Raw genomic sequence first — 27,942 nt, 5'->3', positions numbered from 1 at the left:
TGGCGCCCAACCATAATGTAGGATTCACACCGCGTCCAATGTTTGGTCCTGGAAGCGCTGCAGATGTTGACAGACGTTTTGCTGCAGACACAAGTTAGCGGCTAGCAGTCCATGGTTATATAGTCAAAGCCTGAATCATAGTGAGAGAGAGAGAAACTTTAACAATTTTGACAACTTAAGTATGACCACACCAGAAGAGGATGCAAATTTTTCACATAAAATATATAAGAATGACCCAATTTTATTTAATAGTTATGTTGGAAAAGAAATCAAGATAACGATGAAAGATGAAGATGTTCACCATGGTGTTGTTTATACGATTGATCCAGTATCAGAGAGGTTAGGAAAGCTATCAAAATGATTTTTTAAATTTTAATAATCAAAATTTTAGTATAATTTTTGATGCTAATTTTATTTTATGAAATATATATGTTTAGTGTTTATTTTTTTATTATATAAAAATATCTAAATATATATTTTATAAATCATATATATATATGCATTCTACTCATTTGCATATTTATGATTATTTTATTGTGCATCTCAGGATTATTTACTTATGTTAAATGTTTCAGTATATTTACCCAACTTTTAATTAACTTTTTGATTTAAATATAAATAATAATGTTATTTTGCAGTGTTGTGCTTCTGCAGCCTAAGAAATCTACAACATATAGTTTGAAAATAATATCTGGCCATTCAATTAAAAATATGAAAGTAACATCTGAAGAGAAAAAGATTGTGCCAGAGCTATTTTTACCACCGTCTATGAAAGTTTCTCAAGCAACAGTCATTGAAAGAAAAAACACTATTAAACAATTATTGCTGGAGAATCGATTTCCAATTAAGGAAGAAGGTGATATTCTGAAAATTGAAGATACTGTAACGATAGAACCTCCATATTATCCAGAAAATTGTACATGTACTAACAGTATTATTTTTAATAGAATACAAAGCATTTTAACACGTGTGAGTAACTAAATAAAATATATATGTATTAAATTTATGTAATTATATTTATGTATTATATATAACGTTATATATATATATTACAGAGACAAAATAAAATTATTCTTCAGAATGTTCCAATATATCTCCACATGGATATGGTTTTACGTAAAATTAAGTATCATTTTACATGCATAGAATGAGATACACAGAAGTATAATTCAATTAATCAGTTCTTTGTAATATAATAATAATATATTTTACCAAAGGAGAGAGCATTCGTTTTGCTAATTACAAAAATAGCTTTATGATTGTTAGGAATGCATATACTGCAAAATTCAGGAATGTTAAAAACGGCCGACTATTTTATAATGGATATGTCTCGTTCATCTTCCAACGATCGATGCCGGCGTTAAGCTTCAAAAGAAGTCATCTTCTAATACAAAATAGCTTCCCGCTTCGCAGAGCAATATTCTTGCTTATGCGATGCTAATACACTTTAGGAATGTGCTTATTCTCTGGAAAGTATAACTGTTTGACATTACTTATATTTTTTTTAATATAGAAATCTGTACGATGTGAAATAACGCAAAGATTACGAATAATTCGATAAGAATAGAATATTCATACGCGTTCATACTTATTTAGAAGTTGTGCTCGAATTAACTGTTTTATAGTACGATTGCGTAAGCGTATAAAAAAAACGCAGGTTTGAACAGAACATAGTTGTTACGATCAGTTTTTATCGCATCGTAATATTTAACACTAGACGTAATTGAATACAATGTTTATGCGATGTATAATCTTTATGTTAAATATAGCATTGCTGACATAACGAATGCGAACGACTCAAAATTAGGGAAATAGATTTAACGTTAAACGCACATCTAGACGCTGTTTGTACGTTTCGCTTGTCTTATAATTTCATTGCGAATTGTCAGAAGAATCTCTCATTGATTCTTGCATCATTGAATCTCTGACTGATATTGAATTATTTCTCCATGATATAAGACATATAAAATTGATATGCAATTAACATAACGTATTTTGTTGTCGTTAGGCAGCCTCACATACATCCAGTGAGTGATACAAGGGTGAGTTTCACTCTGTAATTCCGGTTACGGTCAAAATCTGACCGACAGTATTAAGGTTCCAACTAATGGATATGACTTTCTTATCCATTAGAATTATCAGTTGGAACTCTGATACTGTCAGTCAGATTTTGACCATAACTGGAGTTGGTGAAACTCACCCTAAGTTTGATGCGGGATATACTTATAACACGAAACGTTAAACTATATAATACGGAAACATAAAAAAATAGTATATATCTGAAACGTTTCAGAATAACTGTAACATTATTTAATACATATAATCTGTCGCCGGATAGTCGATTGTACTTCAAAGCTACTTTGAGCCCTAAAACTAGAGCTGTCTAATGTATGATGTCGCGCGAGAGCGATCTGCAGCTTTCGATATATTTACAGCGTTTAAATTTTAAACTTAAAACCTGATAAAATAAAGGATATATCGAAGTTTGCGAAATTTCATATAAGTTTTACAGATTCTACACTATATGTGTTATTGCTGTACATATTCATAGTAATGGGATTCTCTTAAAACTTACAATAACATTTTTTCAGCTAATTGGCTGGTAATCTATGTGACAATAATAACATAATACAAGCGAGTCTCAAAATACAGAGATATATCCCTGATGTGTATATTGAAGCACTTAGATATTACGCAGAGAGATTTACAGTATTAATTAATGCAGTCCTGAATGTTTCTATTTAAAACAGCCTATTCTTCTTCAATTAATACTATTGCGTGTTAAATTTTAACTGTAGTTCTAATCATATATGTGAAAGATCGCATGTAATGCTGAATTGATTTAAAATGCTGAGATATCTTATTTGATTTATTTGCAATACTTGATATGGGAATAAAAAGCAATACATTTCTGATACGTCGTGTTAAATAGGTCGTAATGCGTCATATGTGATAATCAAAATTCATTCACCTATATTTATATATATATTTTTTTTTTATAAAAACAGCATATGATTAAAATATTATTGAATCTTTTACGTAAGTTCTTACGCTCATGTATTATCCGATCTGTCGGTCATACATTGCCCTCATAAATTCTACGAGATCATAATAGTGGCAGTACATTTAATGCATATGTGAATGAATTCCAACAGCAATCGTTGAATATTCAGCGAAGCGATCATTTCTATTGTTTCATTGTTTGAAGCTCACTCTCTTGTATATTAAAAGATTATTTTTATTTTTTCTTTGGAATTTAATTGGAAGCGAGTCATATTTTGCACAAATCTCCAATGAGATATAAATATACATAATTATGTGGAAATAATCATGTAAGAAAAATTGTCCGTGTCTATACGCATTAGATTCGAACTTCGTTTTGGCTTGTTTGTCAATTGTTTCCACTATATGATATAAATAAACCGAACTAGTTCGGTTAATCGAGCGATTTTACAGCATATCGTGAGATATGACGCAAAAGGCAGTCGAAGTGTAGGAAATTCGGCATGTGTTTCCAGTTGCCGCGATACCTTTATATTTTTATGCGATTTCAGAACTGAACTTCTGTTGCACTGCGCGCAAATACTGCGAAAATTTTTAAATAATACGATTATTGCTATGTACATTTAATTGATGATCTGATAGTGTCATTTTTCTCAACTTTATCAAACTCCCTAAACTTTGCATTTTTATCAATTTTACTAAATCCGTTTGCTCGACAAATACACCCGGATCGTTACAACACGTCATAGATGTAGGATCACTATAGATATTAATACATTTGTATTTTCTCGTGTTCTTATTAAAAAAGCGCGAATTTGTAGTAACTATAACATAGTTCTCTCGTTTGATGTAAGAACTGTATAATATCTACATGTGTACTCTCATTGATACAGTTACTTCCATTAATATTCGAATAAGGATTAAATTTTTTTATAACACATCATTTACCCTTATTATAAAATACTGTACGTAATTTTCTATTAACTGGGATATTTTCTTTTCAGACAAACGTTAACAATGATATTTTTCGTTTTACAAAAATATTTCGACAAATCGTGGTATTTTTGTTTTAGAATCTTTTGAGTTAACGTTCAAATTTATCATATGCCTTAAACTATAAACGACGATATTTACCTTCTGTGCCAGATATATTCTGTGCGATATCCGAATAATAATGGGAGTAATTATTTTATGGCATTAAAGCTCTTGGTAATTACTTTAGTAACTTGGGAATTACTTTAGTAATTCTTAAATAAATTGTCTAGCGATTTATTATTACTGTATGAGAGGTAGGTCATTCTGTCTCACTATCGGAGTAATATTCTATCTTTGCGGTAGTACGAGGTTTCTTCGAATACCTTAATCCTAATGTGTCAGCAATATCCTCGATATGTGACAATACCTGTAACATAACAGCAAGATTATTAAATAAAATAAACGTTCCTATTTTATAAGGCTACTTACATAGTCCAACTGTTCCTTTGTATGTGCAGCTGAAAGGCAAAATCTAATTCTACCTTCCATTATCGGCGTTGCTGGGAACCCGACACCAACGGTTGCAATCTTACGCACCGTCAAAGTACGTACCACTGCACTGTTGAGCATATTAAAGAAAAATTTTGTATATTCTACACAGCCACGCACGCACTCTTCTATGCATGTATACTTATTATATTTATATCTTATTATATTTTTTAAATATACGTTTTAATTATAGTTTATCGTTCTTCTACTATCAAACAGGGTTGGATAAATTACACTCAACGGCCCTGAGACTGAGAGCCGCTAGTTCCGCGGACCGCCGCGCGACAAGGGGAGATAGAAGGTGTAGCTTCCGAAAGTCGTCTAAAATGGGCAAACTATTCCAAACTTTGGACTAACTAATTATTACCCAATTCTGATATTAAAACGTGCTATTACGTAAGTTATCAATTTTCGGAAGTAGCAAAACTGATTCTTAATTTTGAAAATGTTAAAAAATGTTATTGTTCTTACCCGATCTTAGAAAACAGATAAACTAGCATAGGCACAACGGGTGAATCCTCGTTTCCGTAGATTATAACTCCGATTTGATGCAGTCTGCGTCGAAAATATCTTGTATTTCTAGCTAGCTGCTTGATAAGTTTTTTACCTTCATTCGTGCCATCTTCCCCTGCGATAATTTGCATTGACGTGATAATTTGTTGTGCAACGGGCGGAGACATTGCTGATGCATATGTATGCGCGTGACAGTGTATTCTTAAATGGTCTATCAATGCCTGAAATCAATATTCTGATCGAACGCTTGCATATATTAGAAAACATTCTACGTCAACGCTAAAACGTAGATCGTTGAAGTATGCTTAAATTAATAAATTATTACACTAATTACTAAATTACTTTTTTGCCAGCTATATATCCACCCGCCGAGCCGAAACTTTTTGTGTATGTTCCCATAAGTATATCGATATCATGTGGGTCAACGTTGTAATAATCGCAAATTCCTCTTCCGCGCTTTCCTGTAGAACCTATACTGTGAGCTTCATCCAAATAAAGGTAGGCCTAGATTTGATAATTGGAATTTTATATTAACCATAAGAAAATCTCAAGATAGGTTGATAACTGAAACTGCTTACGAACTTTGTACTTCTTTTTCAGTTCTACTAGCTTGGGTAAGTAAGGAATCGTGCCCTCCATAGAGTAAATACCCTCGACGACTATGACTATCTTCCTCCAAGGTGCGCCGGTCTGCGGCTGTCCAAAAACAACGGCCTTTTTCAAACATTCCTCTAAGTGTTTCACATCTATGACAAACCGTGACTTCTTTGTACATTCAAATATAATATAATATATATATATATATATATATATATATATATATATATATAACATAGTATATAATAACAGATAATAATGATCGTTGAGATCGTTGAGAGAGGTGTACGTTATAAGTGAATATTATATAACGTACTGTTATGCTCGACGACTCGTATTACTGCACCCGATAGTCGCAGTCCGAGAATAAGCGACGCGTGATTTTTTGCATCACTGAGGACCAGACAACCTTTTCCGACCAAAGAGGGTAGAGTTAAAGCATTCGTTGCGAATCCCATTCCGAATACTATGGCATCTTCGACTCCCATAAATCTGGCAGTCAGCTTCTCCAGTTTATTGTGTATCGACATAGTTCCTAGCACACAATAGAAACAATTCTTTTGATTTCTTTGCCATACGTACAATTTTAATCAAAATATATAGAGTATGTATTTGTTAAATTGTAGTAAGTCCAAATTAAAAGGACGAGACAAGTTTTTAAACAATCAACTTTTCATGCTTATTACAATTCGATATAAAAGTTTACAATAATTCAATAATCTATGAATATTAGCTATAGTCATTTATCAAAGATGTTGCATCTTTTTAACATACACTATATTATTTATTAGACTATATGTGTGCAAGAAATGATAGAATACCCAAATATGATTTTACACTAATTTTAATGTCTGCCTCTATATAAATATATAAAAAAAGAGATACAAACTGCTTTCTAGACAAAAATTTTTTATATTATATATTTTTAATAACGTAATGTAATGTCGATTAACTTTTCTTTTTACACTCGCGATAAAAACACAGATTAAATCCTAAGAGATCTGTTTAGCTAGACTAGATTGCACTTTTATGTTTAGAATGAAACAAGTATATAATACAGCATTGAAAGGGAAAAGTACGACGTTCCAGTGTAGAACTGGAACTGATTTAATTCATCTAAACAGAACAAAGTATTTCTAAGGACTTCTCGAGATATATACCTAATTCGAGACGTGTACTGTAAGTGGCACAACCAAGCTTCCTGAGGATATTGATGCTCTCAGCGGTGCACTTATTAGTCGTATCGGCGAATCCTAAATAATTGTAAGAGCCCAAGTTTATACATTCCGTTTCAGTTCCAGTAAATCTGTCAGAAATAAAAATTTGAGACTTCACACGTACACTTTTTACCTATACGAGACGTCGTTGTTATGTGCGATCAAACTTACTGAAATGTCCATCCATAATCGTGAGTAACTCGATCTTTCAATGTAACTTTTGCTCCAGGAACGGAACATATCGGTATATTCCAGCAATCCCTGACCCTTCTGTAGACGTATCTAAGATAAAATTTCTCAAAATCTTCATAGAGCGGAGCGTATCCCTGAAATATATATACGCACGTTTAATGGGAAAGAATAACAGAATAATATTGAAATATTATAATTAGTCCATTTACGAGTGTGCTGTAATTTTAAATTTTAATTACATGTAAATTAGTATTGCCGCACCTCTCTGTTTTTTTCGCGCGCAACCTTCGGGACGAAGAATAACTGATTAATAAATCCCAGAAACATAAGAATATAAAATCCAAAGTGCGTCAGCGCTGCTGTGATGAACGGAACTTTTTCAGCGGACTCCTTCGATCGTGGGTTTGGTATTCCGTGGCCTTTTTGCAATTCCGTTTTTATCAGGCTGTGAGGAAACTGTAACAAAATCACTCACTATATATTATGTTACATAAAAACAATAATCAACACATCTTATATATAAAAATTGTATGAAATAACATTAGAAACTACATTCGATTGAGATTTCGTATGAACTTTGTGATCGTATTGAAAGCACACATTTATCGTATTGAAAAGCAACTGTGACAAATTTGTTTACATGCTATGATACGCGGCAATATCAATCGCGATACATATTATACAAAAATAACTACATGTTCGCGGAAATATTAATTAACATATGTTGCATGCACGAAAAGAATTTTATACTAAAAAATATTATGGAATTTTATAGCTGAAACATAGATCGATGTTCTGCAGTAATTGACTATTTTTTACTCTTATTATATTACTCTTATTATGCTACTTTATATTTTAGGAATTTCCTACGTTTCCAGTTACTAAGTTTCCAGAAACTTACTATGTTGCTTAACAAGATACAAATTTTACTGATATTATTGCGCTACTAAAAATGTAGTAAAATTGAAGGGAATTTATATAAAAAAAAAAAGGAAAAAAAACCATAATATATTCTCTCTGTATATAAATAAATGAAACATTGCACAAAAAGTAGAGGAAATAAATTTTTCAAAATCGTACAGACGTACTCAAAAGGTGTCACATGATGGAATTTGAAAAAAAAATATCTAAAAATATGTTTATTCGATCAATAGGCCGTAATAATCGATTCTAATCTGACAGTGACGCGAAATTATGACTCTGTAATTGTAACATGATGTTAAAGTTAGTCGTGCATTGCATTACGACGCGATCGAATCATAGATGCGTGTGTATGCGCGACAATACATTCAGCGTTTTCGATTGAGGCATATTTGGGTCGTCCATTAGCGATTCAATCCGGTTTTTCATGAACTTACTTTCAATGCAAAGTGTTTTCAAATCTTACCCAGATAGACTTTCACGTTTATCACGACATGAAACAATCGATGACGGATATTTTTAATGATATTTATGGAGCAAATATGTTGTATTGAATTAATCGTTTGTGTCATACAATTATGTAAATTTTGTATTACACATTAATGCATCAACAAATTATTTGCTCAAAGTCACTCTCAGATTTTCATATTCTACATTTTACATGATATACTATTTCGAGTGAATTATGATAATTTTTTCCACATTTCTTTTGTATATTTATTTTGTCATTCTATATCATAAAAAGAAAAATAATATAAGTGTCATATGAATCACTTATATGAGATACAACCTTTACATGTCGAGCAGTAAAGTTGCCGCCAAATTTATATATACTTATCTATTCGAGTAGTTGAATTTTCACTATAAAACGGAGGAATGACAATAAAATGACGTCATTATTTCGCGATCGGTATTGTCGAATTTTCATTTTTACCAGGATTAATTTAACGATGACGATATGAAGATAAAAGCACAGACAATATAATTGAACCTTGATGTAAGATTAATTATGATAAATAAGACAGAAATTATACCGTCATTAATTGTTACCGAAACGATCCAAACTCGCCTCAATCGGAATATCCTACAAGAATCTATCTCCAGTCGATCAATATATCATAATATTTCTTATAGCCAAAAAGTCACAAGTGGAGGATCGTAATAATCGGTGAGATCTGATGCGACATCATAACTTTGTAATCGTGACACGATCGAAGATAGTGCATACATTTTGTTACGATGTGGTCGGACTGTATGCACGTGTGTAAATACGTGTGACAGTATAGATTACAATCGTAATTTTTTTAAAAAAGCGCATGTCTCGCATATCTCTAGGATCAACTTTTCTTTAACGTGGAATGTCGAGGTGTGCACTCAATTAGTCAAGTAGTTTTTAATTACCTGTAGTTTCTAATAAGGCATGTTTGACGAAAGAAAATTAATGATAGCAAATTATATCTTCATTAATTTCAAATTCTACGTTAACAGGATTTTTAATGAAAATAATTGCTTGACTAAAAGTGTATAATAAATGCTGTTTTTCCTCGACGTTTTTACGGATGACAAATCGTTGCCACGATAATCATAGAAGAGATCCATATCCACCTGAATCACTTCATATCATGGATAAAAATCATGGATATATGGGTAGAAAAACTCGTTTGGTAAACTAGCAGATCCAATCGTTTTACTGTTAAAATCGATTTTCCGAGAAATACAGACTGTTACACTGCAGCATATAAGGTGACACAGTTTCACGTTTCATGCCGTTCATAGCATGGCCAGACCTGTTCGAATTCTCAACTGTGAGCATGGCAGCACATATTTAGATGAGATAACCAGTTTTCTTCTACCATTTCTGAGATTTCTTGTTCTTTCTTCCGATAAAATTTACGGTAGAACTGCAGTTAATTGAACAAACTTTTGTCGTGAGTTTGTTGTTTTATTCCCATTTTAATACTTTGTTCATCGTTCCCATTTTAATTCTCTGTTCATCATTCAAGCGATATATTGAAAATTTATATTATTCGTTTTATATACGACGTACGTCAATCCATCAATATATCATGAGAAATAGATCTCGCAAAAATTCCATTGTTAAAGTTAAAAATTTCATTATTATTACTTGGTTGTGTATTTTGACACAGTATGGTGTGTGTATATGTGTGTATGTATGGAATTACTCCAAAAACATTTATTTTATTATTAATAAAAAAGTTAAAATTCAATTGTGTATGTATTTCTTTTGTATCAAATAAATCGGTACACAAAACAGAGGGACATTAATTATCTTTCTTATCGTTGTTACTTATAAAATTGTGATTGTAATTTTAAAATATTGATATTCATCTGGATATTGCGGCAAGTTGTTAGAACAGCTTTGAAATAGCTCCATACTTATCTCAAGATTTATCTTTGCAGTTGCTGATAACGATTTCCGTGAACGGACGATACGTCCTCTATTCAGAGAATCTCATTGGAGCTTAGAACGGTGGACTAGTACGAGTTGAGACATCGAAGGTCACATGTTAAGAAAAAGAGAGTACTAACGCGCGCAAAGAGGTACTAACTATAAGCGCACCATTTACATTGTTTAAGTCACACTGTATTCTTTGTATTCTTTGTAAAAACAGTTAATCCTTTAGCGACCAACGTTTCTAACGCGCGTTGCGTTTAAACATGCATTGAGAGAGATTTTCTTACGAATATATTTTTACCTAAAAACATCTAAAAACATTAAAGATATTTTCAGTGCGTTTATCTTTGAAATACGAAGCTTATTCTTTTTCGCAAAATGTCCTCAATTGGCGTATACTGGATACAGTGAGTTCGAATGAAACAAATGTTTTATTCCAACTTATTGCATCGATGTACACTTTAGGAAGTTCTTCGGAAAAGAACAGACCTACATTGATATCAAAGGTTTGTTCTTTTTCGAGGAATGTCCTCAACTGGTGTACTAAGAATGTATTCACCTGGTGCGATAAGTTCGAGAGAAACAAGCATGTTTCATTCCACTCTAATTCACTACTATACATCGGGTTAGAAAGTTCTTCGAAAAAGTACAGGCCTTAAGTCTGTTCTTCTTTTATGCCTATCCTATCAATTTTGATTAACTTAATTGGCTGGTTATTCCAATGGAATTGACATCAATCGCATTCCTCGATAGTTAGAATTGATAGATGCGATTGTCAATCGTTATAATTTCGGAATAATCAGCAGGTTAAGTTGACCAAAATTAATAGAAACGGACATTAGCTGGACTATTTTGCAGTTTTTGTCTGACAACAAGTGTATGTGTGAATTTGTGCGCGCACGCGCGCGTGTGTGTAGCGTCGAAAAGTTTACAAAGTTTCAGTGCAACAGCAGCTTTAACTAAAAAATAGAACTATTATAAAGTCTGTTTGTTTTCGAAGAACCTTTGCAGTAAGTTAGAGTGGAATAAGTATATTTTCTTTCACTCTAATTTACAGCACTAATATTAATTTGTCCTTCAACAAAGCAAGCCTATAAATATAAATATGCGAGACCTGCGCGAATACGCGAACGAAGTTGAAAGAATGATATGGGATCTGTTTCCAATTGCTGAACTGGCTGATTTTCTCATCTTTAGGTTTATTTTTCGTTCCTGCACTGCTGAATTGGTGCAGTAAGTTAGGGCGAGAAAGAATATACTTGTCTCACTCTAACTTATTGTACCAATTCAGCAGTGCTGGAACAGAAAACAGACTCTTTGTTCCACCAAATTTTATCTGTGTATATCTATCTCTTTTTAAGTTCCGAAAGTGTACACTAACTGAGCAATAGAAAATAGACCCCTCGTGTGCTCCTAATTCGTGCATGCGGATATTGTAATGTAACGGTCTGTGTCAGCGTGCGACACTCACGAGTGAACGAAGAAGCTACGTTGACGAGCCGGGCGACCGGACGCGCGGTCTGATATGACGCGCGACAAGCACACCAGGAAACGAAGACGATTGTGGCTGCACGTCCGTGTATCCAAAAACGAGGTACGAATAACGGCATATTCGCCGGTTCTCTTTATACGCTACTTACGTGTGCGTGGCCGTTACTCAGTGTGTGACCGTTCATCTTGCCGGCGTCCTCGCAAGAGGAGGTTAAGCCGTTCCGCGGCGGCTGCGTTCTCCTCTTCTCGTCGATGGTCGGCGCTTCTTCGTCGCGCGTATCCACGGCACGTAGCCTCGTGGTCGTGGTCGCCATCGTCGTCGGACCTGTCGCGTTTATCATACAGCGCGCGCGCGCATACACGCACACATATGCACCGACACTTACGCACTATCTACACCGTGCGGCCGAGGTTCAGCGACGACTGAGCTGCCGCGACAGACGGCCGTCTTCGACTCGACTCACGCGAAAAGCCGCGGACGGCGAGATGGGCGAAGCGGACGTTGCGACGCGCCCGCGTTTACTCGCACCACCACCACCACCACCACCACCACCACCACCACCACCACCACCACCAGTACTACCACCAGTACTACCGCCGCTGCCGCTGCCGCCGTCGCACGAGATACAGGGTGCTTTCCAATTGCTTAACACTTCTTGACACACACGTTCACAGAAATGCACAAAATGTGTACTAATGTGTATGTATGCGGGTAGGGTTAGGATTATTTTTCAACATGTCCATACCTTGGTATCTTTTAATAATAAATAATAAGATTTAAATAATAAAAAAGATACTATCCACTTCACGTCGCAAATGCCAATCTCTTTTCAAGCCGCAATATAGCAGCTTATTAATTTTAATTGTCACTAGAAAACACTAGTTACACAGCCGACTAGTAGCCCTCGAGCTGAGTACGGACGTGTAGTGTTGTGTCGACGATTACGACAATTGGAATGCAACTTGTGTCGTCGTGTGCATGAAAGTGTCTAGGGATATTGCAACTGGAAAGCACCCACACTCGCGCTGGCCGTATCACTGTCGTGCACGCCCGGCGTACTACGCGTTGCCAACCGACGCTTGCGCCTAAATCCGAAGTAGTGGTACCGTTTCTGTACGCTCGCGTCGCCCTACGACCTCGGCCGGCCGATGCAGCCGTGCGACGACGAATCACCACCGCGCCGGCGAGCTCCGGGCGCCGCAACGCGCCGCGCTGCGCTGATCTTGCGCGTTGTTCTGCGTCGTGCGCTGCGTCGTTCTCTTCCTCCTTCCTGCCTTTCCCTCTCGACGGATTCCCGCTGAAAACAGGTCAGACGTTTAACCCTCTCCTCCTTCCTCTCTCCGCCGGCCGACCGCGCGCTCGCTTATCTTTTTCCGTGTTTGCGACAGGTCGCGGGACGGGATTTCGTCCTATTTCCTACTCCGGCTGTATGCGCAATAGAGCCGATCGATCGCGCGGATTTCAAAGTATCGAGGTAATATAACGGGCCGTCGTCATGGCGAATGAAAATGGCCGATTCCGAAAGTACAAAAATCGGTCATCTTATTGCTCATCACGACCGCTCTCAGAGTAAAGGAATGTATATTCGCTTAATGGTCGATATACAAGGAGGCGGCGGAGAAAAACTGTCGTTGGAAATACACTGAAGAAAGCACAAGGAACGTAAACAAAACAAACTAACGCAGTTTCTGCTCCAACATAATGTCAAAGTATAAACAGCGACGGTCTGACGCATTGACAACATTGACCGATACCTTTTCCGAGCAGAACATTATGATAATGTTAAAGTGACGAGAAAATGATTATAAACAAATAACCGCCTTTGAAAAAGCCAAAAGCCCTAAAAAAGAAATATAATGTGGAATCAATATTCCTATATAACTGCAATCTTACCCTAACCTAACCTCGACAGTACGATTTCCAAGGGACGTCCTACAGACATTCAGGAAATGTTCTAAGGACGTACTCACAATGAACTTTCCTTGGAGGTTTGTACTCTCTGAAAATATTCTAATGCTATTAGAAACCGGGACGGGAGGCTGACCGATTAAATCAATAGCCGTTCCTTTTTCTTATTAATCTTTCTATAATTATACAGTCAGTTATTTACCTAATCTCTTTTTCACACACACACACATACTGACTTCTGATATTGTTAAAATATTGGGATAAGATTGTAGGTATATTGATTCGAACTTTTTAGGATTTTTTAGAATTTTTAAAAGCTATTTTTTTAAGCTTTTTATTTTATTTTGTGTTTTTTAATTATTCACTAAACGGTTGCTTTTGATGTCAGTTAAAAACTCATTTCTTAATTATAATTCAATCATTTTTATCATTTTGATTTCTCATCGTGACTTTTTTTCTATCTGGGTTCTTTACTCTAAAACGTATAAAATTTATATATACACGCATACACTTTTGATATTTTTGTTATATATAAAAAGAGAATAATTATATAATAATGTAATATAAAATAATAAGAGTATATGTAATTACATAACAACAAATTGTAGGATTATCGTAACTTCAAGTTATCTCGAGTATATGGCGTCATATCAATCTGCCAATGTAATATTGTGTATCAATGCCGTGTCGTAAACGATACTTGTCAATTTAAGATAACGATAAATGCGATATATTATACTTGACCATGAAATACAAGATATAAGATCGAAGTGATGAAAAATCGCAAGAAAATCACACTGCGCAGAGTTGTACACCTAAATAGAACTGAAAATCACGGTAACGAGCGAGTTTTTATAGTCATTTTAACATTATCGTGATTATCTGTCCCATCTAAGTAGAGCAGAAAATCACAATGATATGAAAATGACGAGAAAATAATCGAATCGAAAAGAGAGATTTTTGTCATTTCCTCAACATTTTTTGTTCAGCCTAGATATCTGGAATATCGTTCAGCTTTGTAAAACTTTAAATACCGGGATAAACCGCGGTGCAATCAATAAGACACTCCCTGCAAAAATAAACCAAACGTGTAAGATAACGTTTTGTTCCGGGTGTGGCTTTCATCAATAAATTTATCATATGGACACACTCGCCACGGTTCCTTCGTCGGTTCTTGCCTTTCGAAGTCGTCATTCTCCGTTTCCGCTTCCGAAAACGGAGCGCGAGGTGAAAGAAGCATGAATCATCGATTACACGATAACGTCGATCAGCCAGTCGTTCGATTGGTCGATCAGCCGGTCGGCCGGCAACTTCAAGTCGATCTCGGCAGGGACTCGCGTGTAGCGCGCGCGACATAAATCTACCAATTACCCGTGAAACGTGAAAACAACCAAGTGTGGTGACATTCGGTCTGGTCAATGGTGGATTTGATATGTGCACGCGAATTTGTCCGGCTATGCGAATTTGACGGTTGCGTCTCCCTTCTGCGTGCCGGTCGACAGTGGGGGGTGACAGCGAGCGCGCGATTGGTCCGCGCCGCGTTCGGCACGACGGGAGAGGGTTACCCCTTCGCGATGGGGAGCGCGGTCGAATCCACCCGTCGATCGTACCGAATATCGTTGAACACCGCGCGACTAGGCATTTGCCGGTTCCGTGCTGTGTAGCTTACGAGTGAGTCGCAGCCGCGACGACCTCTCGTTCGAGTTTCGTTCGTTCAGCCGACGACAACGACGAGGACGCACGTGAGAGACGGTTTCGCGCATCCTCGGAGCCAACTAAAGAGAGAGAGAGAAAGGAGAGAGGGAGAGAGGAGGCCATAGCTCGCGAGAGACGCGGCGCGACGCGACACGACGCGGTAACGAGCAGCAACGGAAGGCGACGCCGGTGAGTCAGGATAGCAAGGACGTCGGATGTGCCCCACTGAGGAGCCGCCGGCAGAAACGACAACGACAGCAGGTGGGAGTAGCAGCAGCGCTCCTCGTAGTACCTGGCTTTGATGAGAGTAGGGAGCGTCGCGCAACATATCGCGCAACGTCGTGCAAAAGGATCGAAGCTTGAACGCTGTCAGCCAGCTCACACTCACCCGCCTCGATCGGTGAGTCATCGTTAGCCGCCAATCCCCGCCAACGACTCAGCGATTCGCTGAGTCCTCCCGAGGACATGGATTCGCGGATTCAGGACGCGCCTAACAACGTGCTTCTCAAGAGGGATCACGATTCCGTCGACGACTTCGAGCATCTCGGTCACGACTCCGGCTCACCGGACGATCGTTCGGAGCAACAACATCAACAGCAGCAGCAACCGCCGCCGCGGCTGGTCGACCCGCCACGTGTCGACGACCTGCTGCACATCGGCGACTCCTTCCAGGGAGCGGACAACATACTACCGAGCGCGCTTCTCGTCGACAGCGACGTCAACGCGAAGCCCGTGCCCGCGACACCGCCGCCTTCTGCGGACTTCGAGAAGTGCGAGGCCATGGCGCAGTCGTCGGATCCGTTCCAGCGGCCACTGGACCCGGTCGATCCCAAGCTGGCTAGCATGGCGTTCGTCGAGACCGAGCGAACTTATCAGCCAGCAGCCGCGCACCAGCTTCATGACGGCGATGACGACGAAAAGATGCACCTAGAGTCGCCGCCACCGCCCCCGCTGTTGCCGACCTCGTTCGCTGATCCTCCGTCATCAGACGTGAAAGCCGCCGACATGGACAACCAAGTCGACGACGAAGTCGGCTTCGAGGAACGCGCAGATACCACGGCCGTTGCCGATCAAGGAAAGTGGCACGAGCGCGAGATCACTCCGCCGAGCAGCGCCAAACCTTTCGACGAGGATTTCGTGCGTTTTGTCAAGTCGTCGGTGTTGCCAGCACCGGAGAAATCGCCGCTATTGGATTTCCTCGGTGATGACGAGACCGCGCCGGCCAAGCCAGACGATGTCAAGAATATCATGGACGACGACTCGTGGAACGTGGTGGAAAAGACGGACGTGAAGCGGGAGCAGCCAAAGGAGCTGGAACCGCCGACGAAACCGTTGCCACCCTTGCCGAAGGAGGCGGAATTGCTGGAGACCGCGCACCACGACAAGTACGAGACGTCCAGTGACTTCCTACTCGGCGAAGCTGTCAAGCCGTCCGCGCCACCGCCACCGCAGCCACGTTCTGTCAACTCGGAGCCCGAAAACACAAAGCGACGAGAAATTCCGAAGCCCAAGGAACTCGATTATATCTACCCTCGCTCAGTCGTCTGCAAGAAGGAGGAGTTCGAGATCGCGCCGAAGGAGATATTCAGAGACATTGGGCTCGGTGAGTACGAAATCACTGCTTCTTGTTTGAGTTTACGTAAATCTCAAGGACGAATGTCTCGTTGGAGAGAGGAAATGACGAAATCTTTAGGCATGCGAACATTGTTCACGTGTTCACTTGCTTTCCGAAAGTATTTGAGCTAAATAAATAATAGGGTTTTTTCGTTATCGTGAGATTTAGAACATCGAAAATACGAGAGAGTCGGACATGCCTCTATTTGTTTACTTTTACGGAACATGAGATTTACGCATCTGGCTACGTTACAAACAAATACAAAAGGTAAACGCATCCAGCTCTGGATATTTTTATTGTTTTGATCTTTAAATATGAATATTTAAATTTTCAACACACATATATATATATATATATATATATATATATATATATATATATATATACACATATATACACACACGGAGAAAGAGAGAGAGAGATAGAGAGAAAGAATATTATAGTTACTTTTATATATAAATTCTTTTCAGTTTTATTGTATGTTTAGCAATACAAGAATAGACTGCCAATAAAGTCTACCTTGCTAGGAAACATGATAAATGTCGCTAGAAATATGGCAAATTTTTTAATAGCACATATAAAATGAAAAAGTAATCAATTATTGCAAAATGTCGATCTATTGCTCGATTACAAAATATTTTATAGTTATTTTTCTATATGTGTGTGTGTGTGTGTGTGTGTGTGTGTGTACACCGTGTATATTCAATATATGTATATATGAATATTCCATGTTGAAAATTAAAAATTTGTATTTAAAAATCAAAACAATAAGAATGTCGAGGGTTAGGATACGCGTCCAGGCGCGCATTGGTGTACTTTGACCTTAATATCGACTTAGTCACACATTTTGTGCGCCATTGTGCGTGAAACAGCCGGGGAGTTTTGCAGATCTGACGAGATGAGAAAGTAAAACAACGGTGTTACATGTGCGTATAATGCCCAGGCGGGATTTGACACGATTGATTAACGCGCGACGTTTAACGTCCGCGAAAATCCGAAAGAGAGGACGCTAATTAATTTAGCGGTGATGCACGAACTCGACCGTGCTCATAAGCGCTTCCGCCTGGTTACAGCGTGCCATCGACGTGATACTTGTTCAACTATCTTTCGTACGTCGCATGCACGTATGCTCCTAAAAATAGACATCCGCAGCCTGTGCTGTAATCTACGTATTTTCTTTTTTCTCTCTATAATGCCACGCTCTACTTAACTACTGAGGAATAATGCATTCCGCGGGGAGCGTCGACGCGCGTAAAATCGTCGGCAACGGTGCCGCAACGTTTGAGTGTCCAGTCACTACGTAGGGATTAATAATAATCGCGAATCGATATCGGCGATGTCGGTGACAGTCGTGAAAACGGCCCTCGCGACGGAACTAGTCCGGCCAACAATTACGCGTTCTTTTTTCTGCTGACATTGCCGTGTATAGCGCTGGTGATGGTAATGCGATGGAGATAGATGAAAACTTTAAAGAGAAACGGAGACGAAGACTAAAGACGCCAATCTTTTCCGCATACCGTGAACGACGTGATAGGGATATATTGGAGGTTTAAAGGGTATATTTCTTTACCATGTAAAGAGTAAAAGTGTCAAAGACCTGGAACACGCATCTAAGTCTGTGTATTCTTATTGTTTTGGTCTCTAAATACGAATATTTAAACTATCAACATCAAATATATTAGTGCATTAGTTAACAGATGTATTAAGGAAATTGCAAAGCAAAATGAGTTCGTTAAGTTTTTTTTTTTTTTATTATTATAACTTGCACTATATAAATTATAATATTTTTTAACTGCTCGTGCGATTATTAAAAGTTGACCAATTGAGAGTTAAGATATTTAAAGGTAAAGTTGACATCTTTTATACATATTCTTTGCGACTTGGCGGTCTATTTCTAATTTCTTGTAAACTAAAATTGTTATTTTAATGAAAAACTACTATGATATCAAAGACTAGTGTACCGAAATTATACAGAAATTTCAGAATTATTGACCGTTTTGTTTGGAAGATACAGTGATGGAAAGTTCGTATAAGTTTATAGTGATACTTGAGATACGTATATACATATATTTAAACATTTATATATCTTTTTTTATTATCTGTGCATTTCTATTAGATCAAGTGAAGCATTAATAAGAAAATAAAGAAATAATATTTCTTAAATTAACATTTATTACTTAGATAATGAAATAAATATATAGAAATGAAATTTTGTTCGATAAATAGTAAGCTTATGAATGGTGGCCTTGATGCGCCATTAAAAATACGTAATTGAGTTTTACAACATTGAGTATAAATGACATTAAAAAAAATAGGCAAACGTAGTTTATAACGTTCCTTGTTACAATGTTATTCATATATTAGTAAACAAATGTATTAAATATCAATAATAAGACCCTTTAGGAAGAACATTTAAATGTTCATAACTTTGTTGTATAATACGGAACTTTGTAATAATAAAAATTTGTCTGTTTTTAAAGAGAGATCGATATATACATATAATAAATTTATACATATATTTTATATTCACAGTTTAAATATACGTATTTAAAAACCAAAACAGTAAGAAGTCTAAGATTAAATATATTGAAAAAAATATGTTTGGTATTTTTGTAAGTATATAATCACATAGAGAAATACTTATTATAAATTATAGTCAAGAAAACAATTTTTTTTAAATTCTACTATAACGTGGTAAATTTATACATGCATGTTATTTTTGTATTGAAATAACCAAAAAATTAATTGAAAAATAACTATAATTTAAATTAGATCGACTATTTTTTTCTCTAAGTGTACGTATTTAAACTTGCTTTTCACCTTACTATTTTTGTATTGGAATAACCAAAAAATATAGTTAAGACTAAAAATAACCATAATTCAAGATCGATAATTTTTTCTCTAAGTACACGTGTGTAGGCTTGATACTTTTTACCCTTAACATTTCTCGTAACTTGACCGGCTAGCGTGTTATTCCGTACGACTTACATCATAGGCTGAAATCCCACCATGCGTTATATCGATCGGAGACACCATTCGCTGCCCCTGTGTGTTTGTTGCGTGTTATTGTGAAAACTAAAAAGTGCGACGCAAGTCGCGTCACACTATGCGTACGGGTTCTTACAAAAATATCCACTTTTTTTCTTACGTACACACAAAAAAAATTTTAGATGGTGCAACCAAATAAGAACCAACTGAAAATTAGGTCAGAAGCGATATTTCTGTTATGAAAACTAATATTTCTGTTGTCGCAACCGAAAATATTCGTCTGAACATTCAACGATATTAGAATTCGGTTGAAGCAACTAAAAACAATTGACTATACAGAAGCCTCATAAAGAAATTTTTCTATTCTTACAACCGAGTTTTCGTCTGATCCTTGAGAAAATTCGGTTGCACCAATTGTTTTTTTCCGTGTGCGTGCACTTCGCGAAATCGTTTAACTCGACATCCGCTTTATTCCAGTTTACAACATTTGGAAAAAAATTGTTATGTGAAATATTCAATATAGTATCCGATTTTTTCTTAAGTATACAGTGCACTAAAATCGCCATGTCTTCTCCACTAAAAATTTTCTTCAATTTCGAAGTTTCTTCAACGAAAATTTCCTAAAACATCTCATAATTTTCGATTAGAAGTGAGACATTTTTTGCTAAGTTTCAAAAGATACAATAAACCGAATTATATTTTGCAGTGCAGTTAAAATAGATTTCACTTTTACAGAGTCTAGAATTTAATTATATTATAGTAAGATGATTGGAAAGATAAACGATAATTTTCCTCACCTTTTTCTAAAAAAATATCGTTCATCGTAAATACCAAAGAAGCTATTCTTGGTAAAAATCTATGTAGTTTTCCTAGACACTCAATCAGTTACTATCTAGTATTACATTGAGAAAAATCATCCGATAAAGAATTAATAAACGGATATTTCCAATCAAAATACTGATTTTTGTATCCAATTCGGAAACATTTGATGAGAAATATCGGTTCAAAATTTTTTGATTGGCATTATATGTATAATAAAATGCCATTATAATCAGAAATTAAATTGAATCGGATATTCTGATCGAATATAAAAATTGATTGAATGAATTTGATCGGAAATATCCGTTTGTTAATTTTTTATCGGATAATTTATCTCAGTATATTGAGTTCTGATTAGCTGTATCAAAATTGTGTAGCAAATGGAAAAGAACTTCTGGTAGAATTTTGTTCATTTCGGTTTTAGCACAAAATTGTCCATTTTATGAGCAGTAAATTTGCTTATTAATCGATTGGATAGTTTTGTTGTCCATTTATTGTTCAGTTTTCATTCAGTAAATAGTTGAGATTTTGTACATTTTTCGTAACGTAGGGAAAGCTTTATATCTTGATCGGGATACCAACAATTTTACTCTCAGTCTAAACAGAAGTTAATATAACTGTTCAATAATTGTTCAAAAACTGCATAAAATTTCTATCAGGGATGATCGAGAGAACACTCAGTGTCTTTGAAACATCTGTATTTATGAATAATTTCTACAGTTTCGTTTGAATTTCATCAGCACGAAAATGTTTTCGATCCCCTCACTGACGTACGCGCCATGATTCGTGATATTAGTCATCGACTGTTATACGTAGCGCACTCACTCATACATTTATACTGGTTTATGTTCCATGTAACACAGCTTGGTGAATGAGTATTTTTATACATGATTCACGCCACAACCGTGTATTCTCTTCGTTCTATAGGGAGCGCGTTGAAGCTCCCTACACACACACACACACACATTGCGAAAACATAGGATTACGTGTAGGAAAGATATGAGAAAGTATAAAGCGAAGTGTTAATATTCTTGGAATCAGCGGCGTATTTTTTTCAAAGCCTAACGCTTTCTAGACAAATTTTCAAGTGATCTTAAAATAATTAATTTGCATATACATTAGGAATAGTTAACTCAATAACAACCAACAAACTCAACAAATTAACTCGCACAATACTTGTGTGTGTCAAATAGTGTATATTAAAGTACAAAAAAAGTTAATTCGTATAGAGAAAAAAATATGCTTAAATTAAGGTGTTAATGAATCAAAACGTATTTTAGTTGTAAAAATCAGAATTTCTGGTTATTGAAACCATAATTACTGGTTATACTGGTTATTGATTCATAATTAACACGATATCTGGTTCTTAGAACCAAATTTGATTGAAAAAAATCAGAAATTCTGTTTTGTCTAACCAAAATACATTTCATTGTCACGTTAATTCCAGCAAAATTTTTTTCTCAACACATAGATTTTAAATATCCAATGCTCTTAACGAAGTTTTGAAGCTTAAACTTCGTTATCTTTCTAGCAAATCTATCGAGTTCAAATATTGGATTTCAAAAGATTTAAAAAACATATTTTTTGGAAATCCTCGCGAACCTTGGATTTTCAAGTGCATCCTAGTTTATAAAGCTACATAAAATTGTCTATTTATTTTAATTGAAACATATTACTTTAAAATTGCATAAAATTAATAATAATATTCTCATATATTACGGGCAAATATTCGGATTACGAAGAATCAGCCAATTCCTAGAATCTTTCGATATTATATTTACATTGTTTATACTTATCAAATGTGTCAACGGTATCAGTTTGTTGACTGTTCAAGATCTTTACTCGCAATAATAAGTAATAAAAGTTTGAAATGGCATGTAAAGAAAACAGTGCCAGCTTCGGTAAACGTCATTTTTCATATGGAATAGAGTCGATCGTATCGTGAAGTTGCGTAATTATTGGGCACGCAATAAATATAGCTACAAGAGAAAGATACATGTTAAACAAAATTCTTTCAAACATGCCACATATCTTTAAAAAAATGGGGGGAGTGTAGTGGAAAGGTTATAGTACAAAATATTGATTCATTTTTTTTTACATTTAGAAAATGTATAAATAATTTTTATAAAATACTCGAATATATATCACACACACATACACATAGCGTGTCTCAGACCACCATTCTCAAACTTGGCGAGAGCGTAGAACGGATTGAGATAAACATAAAAATTCTATACCGTTTTACGATATTTGTAGTCTCGTGATTGGAAAGGTTAGCCCCACAAATTTTGGAAAAAACAACTTTCTATACATCATTCGTTTGCACACTGTTTGTACATGTATGCATACTCAGTATTTTCGTTTGCACACCTCTCATTTAAAAGATATTAAAGAAACAAATTTAGGGGGGCTAACTTTACAATAGCCTCCCAATTTTAAGCAAATTAAACTCAAATCGACTTAATCGATAGATTTTCATTTGCACATTGCGAAACAAGTTGACTTTTCGTTTGCACATCTCTCATTCACAATTTATTTATACATTAATTACGAGGGGCTAACTTCATACTTGCTAATTTTAGGTTTTTGCAAAATTCTAACTTCCAATCGTTGTAATCGATAGACCTAGAACTAGAAGTATGTAAACGAAAAGATGACTTGTTTCGCATTGTGCAAATAATTATTTATCGATTACAAGCATCAGATGTTAAAATTGAGGGGCTATTGTGAAGTTAGCCTCCCTATATTTTTTTAATATCTTTTAAATGAGAGGTGTGCAAACGAAAATACTGAGTGTGCATACTTGTGCAAACAGTGTGTAAACGAATGATGTATAGAAAGTTGTTTTTCACAAAAATTGAGGGGCTAACTTGACAAGGCTGATATTTGTAATAAATTTCGAGATATTAATTAAAGAAATAGAAATAGAAATGGATGATCACACGCGATATAGTAGATGAACTGTAATAGCGTCGTTTATCACTATATATTGTATACTTATACATTAGGTTAAACTGGACAAAAAAGTCTTGTATTACTTCGCAAATAAATACATCGATTTTCAGATATTAAAGAAAATTTATACATTATCGCGTACAATCATGGAACCATTTTCTTCCATGAATAATTAAAAATCTACGTGGTTATTTGCAAAATAATAAAGAGTTTTTTGTTCAATTTGACCTAATATACAAGCACACAACAGCATACATCGCCACTATAGCTCATCTATCATATCGCGCGTAATCATTTATCAATCGTCTTTAATTAATATCTTGAGATTTATTACGAATATCGCAAAACGGTATGGGACTTTTGTGTTTACCTCAATCTGTTCTACGCTTTCGCGAAATTTGAGAAGGGTGATTTAGGACACCTTATGTATGTCTGTGTGTATATAGTATATATATATATAAATGGTGTCTGACTCGTACCGTACCAGAGCTAATATATAGCTAAAATAGATCGAGATGAATAATGGAATCGGTGCCTTTCTTTAAACAACCACGTGAAATTTTGAGATATTAACCACATTATGTATTCCAAACTCTCCTTCGCAATTTTTTTGGGAACGTAGAACGGATTGAGGTGAATATAAAAGTCTTATACCATTTCGCAATATTCACAGTCGAAATATTAATTAAAGAATTGGTGAATGATCACGCGCAATATAGTAGTGGCGATATGTACATGTACTTGTACATTAGGACAAATTGAACAAAAGACTTGAAAAAAAACTTGAAAAAAAACAAAACTCTTTATTATTTTGTAAATAATCACGTAGATTTTTAGTTATTAATAAAAGAAATTGTTATATGATTGTGCGCGATAATACACAAATCTTCTTTAATTTATATCTAAAAATCAATGTGGTCATTTGTAAAATGATAAAAAACTTTTTTGTTCAATTTGACTTTTATATTCATCTCAATTCGTTTTACGTTCCCACAAAAATTGCGAAAAAGAGTCCGAGACACTTTGTATACGTGTGTGTGTATTTGTTTTTGTTATACACAAAGATTGCTTGTCGTTTTTCACGAAATTAGTTTTTAAATAAGATAGTGCAATTTTTTGTGAGAAAAGTCGCATGTGTGTGTGTTTAGTTTTGTAAAATAGAATAATTTAATATATATAATATATATAATAGAAGAATAAACCTTTTTATATTTTTAATGCGAAATCACAACGTTCGACATAACGTTTAACACAACGTATCAAGTATCTATTAAGCTGTCTGTCTAAACAACTGTTGACTGTCTCTGCCAACGACTGTCGTCAATGAGACTTGCAACTCATGCATTAGTTCTCGTTCTTGAATTATATGATTGAGATTGATCATGCTACCCACGATAATAAGACAATAATATGTCATATCACTATCATGCCACTTTTTATCGAATAATCCGTGCACTCATAAAGAAGAGATTCTTTTTGCAACAATGTCGTTCAATAACTTCAATATTATACATAGCAAAATATATACTGCATTTAAGTAAATGTTATTCATTTCACATATTTTATAAGTTTATATATCCGCAAAGTATGTTTATAATAAGCATCACATTTATTCAAAATATATTCTGGATCCTGGCTTCGCATTCAATCAAGGATATTAAATGGAAAGTAATTTGCTTACTACATAAATTAATCTTCAAATTTTTCTTCGGTGAAGTTTTATAATATTCTCATAGGGATAATAAATTCTACTTTTAAATACATTTCTTTTCTTAATGAGATTTTAACGAAATATATGATAATAAAATACATGATAATTTTTTCAAACTTGCGATGAATATATATTTTAAGACTTTTATTTATTTTATTTTATTATCAAGAAATTATTTATTTTATTTTATTATCAAGAAAATATTTTTTGTTGAAGATAATCACTACTTAAGAGGAGAGAAGTAATCACTTTCCAACAGTAAAATGATATTTTTCTTTGTGTATATAGTATGACTATATATATCAATTTGCTTACGGAAAATTAACGAAAAATTAACGAATTCTCAACGACATATCGGTATGTAATGTGCAGAAGCCGATTCACACAGAGAAAATTTAGTAGTACAAATTACATTAAAATTATATTCCATTGTACAAAAATTTTCTTTTTGTAAAGCTGGAATATTGACATTTATTAGTAAATCATTATAAGATTAACAAATTTTACAAACTACTGAATATGCGATACAAAATTATTGAAGCAAGTACAATAATTTTCTAATAGAAAATCAAATGTATATAATATTTTTAACCTTTCTAATGATGATATAAAATGTCTGCACGATTTTCTTTTAAATAAATACATTTAGATTTTTTCTTTATTGCTATTTTCTTTGAAGAATTTTGAAAAATAGAATAAAAATATATCTAATTTGTATTTGCTATAAGATTGAAAAAAGATACATAAACTATTTGAAAAAGATACAATAATTATATACAATAATTTAATATATACAATAATTTAAGAGCAAATAAAAAACGAACTTAATATTTTACAACAATACTTTTCTGGGCATACCACTTAAGGGTCATAATTTCTCTATAATCCAAGATTTAAAAATTTTGTTTAATTAAAAAAAATCGTACTATAATATTTTCTCCGTGTATGTGTCAAATAAATGCATTATAAATCCACGTGCCAGCGTGGATACTTTCAATAAGAAATTTTATCCGTATACTGAGGGAAAAATCATCTTAAAATCAACAAATATTTCTTTGATGGGTGCCATTAACATATTTACTTAAATCTAAATTCTCTTTATTTAAATCAAATATTGTTTACCTGAGTTGTTTACTTAAGTAAACAATATTTGGTTTAAATAAAGAGAATTTAGATTTATAAATAAAAATGTTAATGACACTCATCAAAGAAATATTTGTAGATTTTAAGATAATTTTTCTCCCAGTGTACTTGCGGATTATACAAAGGTCGGCGCGTCCGAAATTTCATACCTTCGTGTGACAACCGACTCCGCGAGCAAGTCTTTTCGTATTCTGGAGCTCTTGTGACTAGATGCTCGATCGATCTCTCGTGCAATCGATATGCTACAGTTTCCGTCGCTAAAAATACCGAAGGGAAAGCGGAGGATCGCAAAGTCAACGCAACGTTGGTGGCACACATGAAAATGTAACCGACGCGTTGGACCGTAGAGACGAGTAAAGACTGGTTATAGTGCAAGCCGCTGCCTGATTATATACGCCAGTGACACTTGTGTGCACTCATAACCTAGGCACTAGCGGCACTAAAACACCGAGCCACGTCCTTCCTTATCTTCGACAATTATCGTTATCGTCCGCTCTGTCGTGAATCGCGAATCGCGCGTGGGCAATTCACTTTTACAGCCATCGGATTTTCTAATTGCATTGTTATTCGGCCTTAACGCATATCCCGTGTTGAAACGTTAAAGAACAGCCTAACAAGTACAATTTGGAGTTTCTCAATGAAGATATTGTTAAAGCATAAAATTGCAATTTTTTTAAATCATTATCCTATAGCATCTTGAGCTAATGTTGTCAATAACGGCACGCGATTTTTTTTAGAAAATCCGATTTTTATTGAGTAATACAAATAACCCCGGAAACACAGGAAAAGAAATGCATATTATGCATGTGAAATAGGCGCGATAGGAATAAGTCGAGAACATCTTTAGGCTTAAGGTTGTTTCAGGTCATCTTCGTGTTATGTCAATTACCCGTAAATACCCAGATGGACTTTTATGATTATCACGGTATAAGAGAATCGCGCGATGATGTAAGCTCTATAATTTATATAATTTCTTCATAATTTCTCTATAATTTCTAATTTCCAATTTCTTTTTGTATAATTTCTAATTTCTTTTAATTATATTTATGCATGTGTAAGACAAACATATTATATTACTAATCATTAAATTTACATTATACAGACCTGTATTAATAGTTGTCACCTGCAATTTGTTTTATATTGGGATATTCCGATTTTTTTTCAGAGTAAGATCCAAGTTTCATTTTAGTTAAATTATAATATATATGACAATAGTATCTGCAATCGCGATTC

General features: G+C 35.1%; 3 protein-coding genes across 5 annotated transcripts in view; 2 read left to right on the top strand and 1 right to left on the bottom strand.

The window, feature by feature from the left end:
* Positions 1-21: 21 nt before the first annotated feature.
* Positions 22-1,783, top strand: LOC116842957 (gem-associated protein 6-like). The gene is made up of 3 exons (XM_032812865.1): positions 22-339; positions 639-969; positions 1,056-1,783. The coding sequence occupies exons 1-3, from the start codon at positions 182-184 to the stop codon at positions 1,149-1,151; spliced, it is 585 nt and encodes a 194-aa protein (XP_032668756.1). The 5' UTR covers positions 22-181; the 3' UTR covers positions 1,152-1,783.
* LOC116842953 (serine palmitoyltransferase 2) lies at positions 1,684-27,942 on the bottom strand. Of its 3 annotated transcripts, none has more exons than XM_032812858.1 (12): positions 27,814-27,942; positions 12,982-13,172; positions 12,024-12,199; positions 7,308-7,502; positions 7,026-7,180; positions 6,798-6,943; positions 5,954-6,172; positions 5,623-5,786; positions 5,383-5,544; positions 4,999-5,261; positions 4,468-4,597; positions 1,684-4,405 (listed from the first exon to the last, which is right to left on the bottom strand). In XM_032812858.1, exons 3-12 carry the CDS (start codon positions 12,186-12,188, stop codon positions 4,298-4,300), a joined length of 1,707 nt encoding a protein of 568 aa, XP_032668749.1. In that variant the 5' UTR covers positions 12,189-12,199; positions 12,982-13,172; positions 27,814-27,942; the 3' UTR covers positions 1,684-4,297. The 3 variants fall into 3 exon arrangements, with proteins under 3 accessions (XP_032668749.1, XP_032668748.1, XP_032668747.1); XM_032812857.1 differs by lacking the exon at positions 27,814-27,942 and adding an exon at positions 26,859-27,083; XM_032812856.1 differs by lacking the exons at positions 12,982-13,172; positions 27,814-27,942 and having other exon boundaries at positions 12,024-12,404.
* Positions 15,393-27,942, top strand: part of LOC116842958 (glycogen phosphorylase-like) — a 56,965-nt gene continuing 44,415 nt past the window's right edge. Inside the window, 1 exon segment of the mRNA XM_032812866.1 lies at positions 15,393-17,081. Coding sequence (XP_032668757.1) covers positions 15,944-17,081 — 1,138 coding nt within the window. The 5' untranslated portion in view covers positions 15,393-15,943.

The sequence above is a fragment of the Odontomachus brunneus genome, unplaced genomic scaffold (genome assembly GCF_010583005.1).
Source record: "Odontomachus brunneus isolate Ranch 3 - 2012 unplaced genomic scaffold, Obru_v1 Obru_scaffold_028, whole genome shotgun sequence".
In the NCBI taxonomy this organism is placed as follows: domain Eukaryota; kingdom Metazoa; phylum Arthropoda; class Insecta; order Hymenoptera; family Formicidae; genus Odontomachus; species Odontomachus brunneus.
This window is presented reverse-complemented; position numbering and strand designations above follow the sequence as displayed.

Coding starts and splice junctions, on each gene's coding strand:
- LOC116842957 (XM_032812865.1), top strand. CDS start 182: ATGACCACACCAGAAGAGGATGCAAATTTTTCACATAAAATATATAAG. Junction 340..638: donor ATTGATCCAGTATCAGAGAG/GTTAGGAAAGCT, acceptor GTTATTTTGCAG/TGTTGTGCTTCTGCAGCCTA. Junction 970..1,055: donor TACAAAGCATTTTAACACGT/GTGAGTAACTAA, acceptor TATATATTACAG/AGACAAAATAAAATTATTCT.
- LOC116842953 (XM_032812856.1), bottom strand. CDS start 12,215: ATGATAAACGCGACAGGTCCGACGACGATGGCGACCACGACCACGAGG. Junction 7,503..12,023: donor TGAGTAACGGCCACGCACAC/GTAAGTAGCGTA, acceptor ATTTTGTTACAG/TTTCCTCACAGCCTGATAAA. Junction 5,787..5,953: donor ACGAGTCGTCGAGCATAACA/GTACGTTATATA, acceptor GGTTTGTCATAG/ATGTGAAACACTTAGAGGAA.